The 7,601-nt window shown below is 41.6% G+C and overlaps 1 protein-coding gene across 1 annotated transcript in view; it reads right to left on the bottom strand.

Annotated features, from left to right (window-relative positions):
- DNAH5 (dynein axonemal heavy chain 5) overlaps window positions 1-7,601 on the bottom strand; it is a 290,518-nt gene that overhangs the window by 101,246 nt on the left and 181,671 nt on the right. Inside the window, exons 50-51 of the mRNA XM_013008527.2 lie at window positions 2,186-2,339; window positions 695-962 (exon numbers count right to left, since the gene is read on the bottom strand). Of these exons, the coding sequence (XP_012863981.1) occupies window positions 695-962; window positions 2,186-2,339 (422 nt within the window). The remainder of the gene's footprint in view (window positions 1-694; window positions 963-2,185; window positions 2,340-7,601) is intronic.

Here is a 7,601-nt window from a genome sequence, read left to right as displayed (position 1 = left end):
GGGTGAGAGACTCTCTTACAAGAAACTCAAGTGCCATCAATGAGAAGAAATCCACAGCACCTTCCTAGGACATCCCAGAGCCTGCCTAAGGGCCCAACCAAGACAAACATCCTTTTGAGCATCGTTGAAAAGATGAAAATCTTTGTAAACTAGTTCAAGAGGGTGCAGATTGAAAATGTCATTGTCTAACAACCACACTGCGGGGTGGGGGGTGAGGGGGAGGGAAGACAACAATATCAAATAAGAAAAGGTACTCTGATGGTCTAGTGGTTACTTGTTGGGCTGCCAACCACAAGGTCTGCAGTTTGAAACCACCAGCTGCTCTGTAGGAGAAAGATGGGGCTTTCTACTCCTCCTATAGAGTTACCTTTTTTGGAAATGCATCGGGGCAGTTCTACCCTTTCACTGTGAGTCAGCATCTACTGGATGCACTGTTTGATTTGGGGTTTGGACCAAATGAGAAAGAGCACCATCTTGTGGCCAGATAGAAGAAATTTTTTGAACAGTGGGCAGAGTGATTTCTGGTTCAACCCAAACGCAATGACACCCAACAGCTCAGCATGGAAGAAAAAGAGAGAGGAGAGAAGAAAAGGAAGGAGAGAGAGAAAGAGGAACGTAGGGAGGCAGGGAATCACACCCTCACACATATACCTTAGGCCAAACAGATCGACATGAAAATGTGCACCACACTAACCAGCGATTAGGGCATCTTTAGGCCACCGGCTGAACCAGTCTATGGTGCATCCAGAAATCAGGGCAGGGAACTTCAAGGCTCGATTTCTGAATTTTTCGCCCACCGGCGAGAAGCAGAGCACAATGTGGAGGTTCTGCCGGACCCGGCTCATGAAGTAGTCATACAGGTTCTCGTTGGTGGGAGGCCGTCTAGGGTGTTCTCTCTTCATGACTGAGGTAAGATCACTATTAATCTCATCGATTTCATCGCGGGCAAACAGGTTGGAGACCTTACAAAGAAGCACAGATATTAACAATCCAGTCCACACCAATGAAAACACCAAATGTTCCCTCCATTGTGTTCTTAAATTCAGCTTTAGGAAAACTTACCTAATGTCTTCAACATGAGACAGGCACATTTTCAAACACATAAATGAGTCTACTGTTAACTGGAGCACTGAAGTCCTTTAAGGGATTTGGCAATAAAGGAGGCCAGCAAAACAAAGAGGGTCCGTGATAGAGGACGGCCCTCAAGGAGTTGGAATGACACGGTGGCTGCAACTAAGGGCTCAAACAGCACAACAATCGTGAGGATGGCGTAGGACAGGCAGTGTTTCCTTCAGCTACACTGAAACCTGTTCAACATCATAGCACCTTCAAGTTTCTGCGGACAGATAGGTGGTGGCTGTGAGAAGGTACACTGGAGGGGAATTGAACCTACGTCTCCCGCATCAGAGGCAAGAATTCTACCAATGACCAATCACTGCCCCACTATAAATAGGAGAATGGCCACATACAGGCATAAATATTGCAGGTTTGAATCCAGACAATGACAATAAAATGTACATCTCTGTAGAGCATGCCGCATGAAGTGTTTTATTTCTCCATGAATATAAAAATTATGTCTATACCATACTGCGGGCTATTAGAAGGAGCCCTGGTAGCAGAGGGGTTGTACATTGGGCTGCTAAATGCAAGGTCAGCAGTTCAAAACCAATAGCAGCTCTATGGGAGAAAAACAGGGGGGCAGTTCTATCCTGTCCTACAGTGTCGCTATGAGTCAGCATCAATTCAATGGCAGTAAATTTGGTTTCAGTTTGATTTTCAGTTACTAAGTGTATAATAGCATTATGAAAAAGTTGGAAATATTGTGAGAATTACCAAAATGTGACACAGGTCTGAAGGGAGCACATGTGGTTGGGGGAAGAAATGGTGCTAATAAATTTGCTTGATGCTGGGTTGTCACAAACCCTCAATTTGTAAAAAGCACAGTATCTGCAAAGCAGTAAAATGAGGTGCACCTGAATAAAGCTCCAGTTGTTTATCATTTCTCCTCTGGATCATCCATTGAAGCCTTTGGAAGGAAGTGCCAGCTCAGCATTTGGATAGGGGGTTTTCCTTCCACTATTGTTCATACTGATCACCTAATCCCCAAAGGGCAGGAGATACTGAGCTCTCTACAGGCGGAGGGAATGCAAAAGATGAAATCCGTGAAAAAGAAATGGGCTCCTACCTCTCCAGATGATAGAACGTTATTCATATATTCCAAAAATGACTCTTCTTTGATTTCACTGTCTGTGAAAATGAACGTGATTCCTTTGCCTTGCTGACCAGCCGTTCTGTACAAAAGCTTCATGTCTTCCATCAGGTTTGACGTGTTATACGACCTAGAGAAGGATCACAATTGTGCCATTAGCTGCGTGCTTTGATGAGAAGGAAAAACCTTTATGCCAGTTTATTAACCACATTGTCCAAACACAAAAATGGCAACAAGTTTGAGTAGAAATTTCACCAAAGAGGCTACCAAGCACATACAATGATGCTCAATATCAAATCAAACGCACAATGAGATACCCTTTCATTCCCACTAGGATGATTAGGGCTAACAACAACAACAGAACCATAAAATAACTAATTTTGGTGAGGATGTGCAGAAGTTGGAACCCTTACACATTGCTAGTGGAAAGGCATGAGTATTGTGGAACATTTTGTGGTGTTTCATAAGTTAAAAAAACTAAAAATAAAACTACCATCGATGTAGTATTTCCACTTCCAAAGACTACAACGTCCCTGTACCTGCAGCACTATTCAGTACAGCCCAAAGGTGGAAACAGCCTAAAGGAAGAAACAAAAGGTGGTACAATGCACCACTCCTCACCCAGGAAGAGAAATGAAGTCTTGATGCATGCTACAGTCGGGACAGAGCTTGAAGCGATCACGCTGAGCGAAGTAAGGCAATCATAAAGAAAGACAGCTAGTGCAGGACTTCATTTGTATTTTTTTTTAAAAAGCAAGAAAAGGCAAATGCATAAGTTTATTCCTAGTTACCAGGGGCAGGAGGGAGGGAGAAAGAGGTGATTAGCCATGATGGAAAACTGCACTAATGGAGGGTAGTGTGGCACAGCTAATTTTTGTTATTATTGTCAGTAAGTTGTACGCCTATGAAAAGTGTAGTTGGCAAACATTTCATGATAGATCCATTTACAACTATTACTAGCAGTCCAAAAAAAGAAGAAGAACTAGCTGTGGAAGCTGCTTATGCACAACCAACCACTTCATGGGACTTGGTCCTTTGGTTTAGAGGTCATGGTTTTACAGGCCATTCCAACTCATCGGATTGGTGATGAATTTAGTGCTTCTGTTCTGCCTCCCAGTCTGTTGTGTAGCGCCTGTGTCTTAGAAACTTGTAAAGGACCATCCAGTGCATGACAATTGGCCCCTACAGGCCTGGAATAAAGCGCAAGAAGCAGAGTCTGGAACAGGAAGGGACTCGAGAACGTGTGTGCTGAACTGTCTCCCCGAGCATCTTCCTTCTCGAACACGAGACCCGAACGACGACGGCATGGGCCCCAGCTCCCAATACTGAATGTTTTGATCAAAGAAGACTCCATAAAAATAATCATGATTAAAGAAGCAAATTCAAGACAGAATTTCAAATTCTCAATGACTCAATACTTTCTGAGGCGATGGAGCCTGGATAAACCCCCAAAATTATTGACCTCAAATAATATTTAAATTTTAAGCAAAAATATTCCCTGAAGTCTTTACACAATGAAATGTTGGATAACTGGTGAAGAATATCAACTTGAGCATTATGTTCTGTTTAGAACTATCTATCTGAGATCAAATGGACAACCTCAATTTGAAAGACAAGACGTGGACCGCAAATGGATGTATGCTAATGAGGAGGAACAAACCAGCAAAGGAGGGTGAGAAAGTTTTACAACTTGATGAATGTAGTCACATTGAATTACACATGCAGACACTTAAGTTGGTATATGTTTTGCTGTGCATAGTTCTCAGCAACAGTGACAAGAAAATTCAAAACAGAAAAAGAAATATTGAGTAGGTTCCAGTATACAGTAGTGTGTTACTCCAAAAGCTGAAATTACAATATTCCAACTCTACAACCTCAAACTTCAAAGGTACTACTTGGATTTTGTGTCATTAGATAAATTCAAATTTCAGAACAGAAGGGCAGGTGGCCATCTGATTTTTAACAAGCTACTAAATATTTAATTTCTATACTCTCTTCATTTCGTAACACCTCTGACCTAAGCCCTAGCATCTCAAATACCAAACTGATGCATCGGTATTTCTAGAGAGCTTCGAACAAAAATGAGTTCTGAGAGATCATGGAGGAAAAGATTTTCAAAGACAAGTCTCTCTTACCAAAAATGAAAATGAAAATCTCAAAAGATGAGATGAGGCATACTTTCAGCCCAGACCTACGGATCCCCCTGCTGTCTTGGCTAATAAGCCCTAGCCATCTTATCTTATCTTGCATACCAACTCTTTGAAGATATTGGTCTTCTTTTTATCAATAGCAGATCATCACACGATCACATTCAAAGGAATGGATTTATCACAGTGAGAGAAGGTGTGGGGTCTGTAATAGGCAGTGCAGTGCAGTAGAATTCATGCCACACTAGAAATAAGAAAGCCTAGAGTCCAATTCCAGCTAGATGTAAGGTCTCAAGCAAAGCACAGCTGCCCTGAACCTCAATTCCAAGATGGGCTAATCTGCCTTACTAACTCACCAAGTTCTTTTTTTTTTTTTAACTTAAAAAAAATCATTTTATTGGGGGATTTTACAGCTCCTACAACATTCCATACATCAATTGTGTCTAGGATATTTGTAAATATCCCTTCAGAGATCATATGAGCTTGTGCAAGTACAAAAATGTACATTGGAGACTGTAGGTTCTTAACAGTAATATTAGGAACAAACATCACACTGTGGAATTCCTTCCCAGTGTAGGCTTTTATCTAGAGGTGGTTCCATCCACAAATTGGAAGAATCATCCACAAGGTAATTGGAATTATTTCTGATTTAGGATATAATATTTGGATTTATGCCTCAAATATAACCCTATACCTGAAATCAAACAAAAATGTCACAAAATTTTGAATCCTTGCATCTTCAAAGCCAATACCTAATCTTTTGAAGCTCTTGCCTAGAATGTGTCTGTGGTCTCCATTAACGTGTGTGCGTGTTTTGCTTTGTGGGACAACGCAAAGCTTGAGGAAGATGCTCAGTAGGCCAGAAATTCAGTTCTTATAACTCAAAATTAACTTCACGTGATTTTCCATCCAACTTAATGCTTCTCCGTGACTTCTTGCTCCTAAGCCTGGCCTAAGGAGCCCAGGTGGAACAGTGGGGACGGTTGGCCTGCTAACCCAAAGGTCAGCTGTTTAAAAGCACCAGCAGCTCCTCGGGAGAAAGATGGGGCTTTCTACTCTGGTAAGGAGTTACTGTCTTTGAAACTCATAGGGGCAGTTCTACCCTGTGCTATCGGGTTGCTTTGAGTCCGCATCAACTCGGTGGTGAAGTTTTAAATTAACCCTAACAGGGTTCATCCTAAAATCCTGTTGGTGGTGGTGGTGGTTTGCACTCAAGCCTATTTCAGTTCATTCCAATCCCAGGTGACAGGGATTCCTAGGACGCAATCTTTCCAGTAGCAGACTCCAGGTCTCCTCCCGCAGAGCTGCTAGTGCGCTTGAGGAGCCAAATGCACGGCACGGTCAGCAGCCAACGACTTAATAGTTGTGCCAATAGGGTTCCTTTTAAAAAAATCTATTTAGCCTTTTCCAACTGGCCTCTTTCTCTATTTCTGTTCAGTTTTCACTTCCTAACTCTGCTCACTCCCTGCACTGCACACATACACCCGGGGACAGCTTCTCTGAAGCACCCTGTCTTGATGAGTAGCGGCATCTTCTCTCTCGTTTCTCAAGTCAGAAACCAAGGTATGTCAAACCCAACAGATCTGACTTCCTAGCACACCCAGCCCTTTCCTAATTGGTCCGTTCTCACTGCTAACTGTGCATGACACCGTCCTGCCTCACCTAAGTCCCCACGACGGTCCTAACTATTCCTCTACATTTTCTCTCTACTTTTGGGATGTACATATCAGCCATGTGCTCTCTGTGATAACTCGCCAGTGGTTTGCTGTTGCTCTAGGAATAAGCACACTCCCTACCGGGGCTTTTAAAGCCTCCATTTCTCTTCACTTGTCCTCTAAAGCCAAACCCATTGCCTTCATGTTGATACTGTCTGAGGGCAACCTCGGGTGTCCCCAGGCAGAACAGCTCTCTAAGCAGTTTTCTAAGCTATACTCTTTACAGAAACAGTTTCCAGAATTTTCTGCCATGACAATGCTGAGTTGATTCACATAGCAACCTTCTGGGTCAGTAGTGTAGCACAAACCATTGAGAGACCTCTGTTGGGAGAAGCCTATTCACATCTTCCAGGGCCTCAAATATACCTTCATGTATTTCACATATACTGACTTGCTTTGGGGGATGTATCTTTGCTACTGTTTGTCTTTGGGATAATTCCTACTCACATTCGGGTCTCAGTATGAACATCACTTCCCTGACCACAGGTGAGACTAGAATCCCATGTGGTACAACAGGATCTGCATTTATTTTCTTTCTTAAGCTTTTTGATTCATCATCCACATACCTTACAATGCAATAGTTTAGATATATATTTAAAATAGTTGTTCAATCATCACTAAAATCAATTTTAGAATATTCTCTCCTTTCTTGCTCCCATTATTATTAACTCCTCATTAACCCTCAAACTCCCCAGACATAACCATACAGAACTATTCATCTTGCTACTCTCTCTAGATTTACCTCTTCTGGATTTCATATAAAGAAAACAAACAACAACAAAAAAAAACACAACCCACCACCAGCAACAAGATAAAACACAGAAAAACCTCTATTCAAGCAAAAGCAGAAGATAATAAAAATGAAAAAAATTTAAAATGGGAGAAACAAATGATAATGTGTTCACTGTGACCCTAACTATATTAGCAATCATCTACTTTAGGGTCTGCATTCAGTTCTCTATCATAGATCACACCTACCAATATCAAACTTCATCGAGTCATTCATTCAATGCCCAATGCTGCGCCTTCAGAGATAATAAGATCCATGAAGACTAAGGTAGGATTTACCCTCCCCAGCACTGTCCTTCCGAACATCTAGTGAGTGTTTGGCACATAGATGGTGCCCAAGAAATACTTTTAAATAAGTGGATCAATCAATCAATATAAACAATGTATGCATTTTCCTGTTGGTTGAGTTTCTTAACACTGGAATTATCACTTAATAAAAATAAACCCTTGAAATGAATCACGAAAGAGTACACAAAATACTTACCTTACACGGAATGGAAAAACAGTATTCCTGACAGCGGGAGTGAGGAATGTCTCCAAAGCAAGTGTTGCTTTAATTGGTCAACAGACTGGTTCCAGTGTGATTTCATTTAATATGGATTTAGGGTTACAATGTAGTAAAAATATCACTGTAGTAAATACACATTGTGTTTGCCCCATGTTTCATATACTAGACAATGAATGCATCACAGCAGCTACACTCAAAATTGGTATAGATTCATGGGATGGATCATAACTGTG

This window comes from Echinops telfairi, unplaced genomic scaffold, assembly GCF_000313985.2.
Source record: "Echinops telfairi isolate 266 unplaced genomic scaffold, ASM31398v2 ScPeMD7_7469;HRSCAF=8507_1, whole genome shotgun sequence".
Lineage (NCBI taxonomy): Eukaryota > Metazoa > Chordata > Mammalia > Afrosoricida > Tenrecidae > Echinops > Echinops telfairi.
Note: the sequence above shows the minus strand (reverse complement) of the source record. Positions and strands in the feature narration are given on the sequence as shown.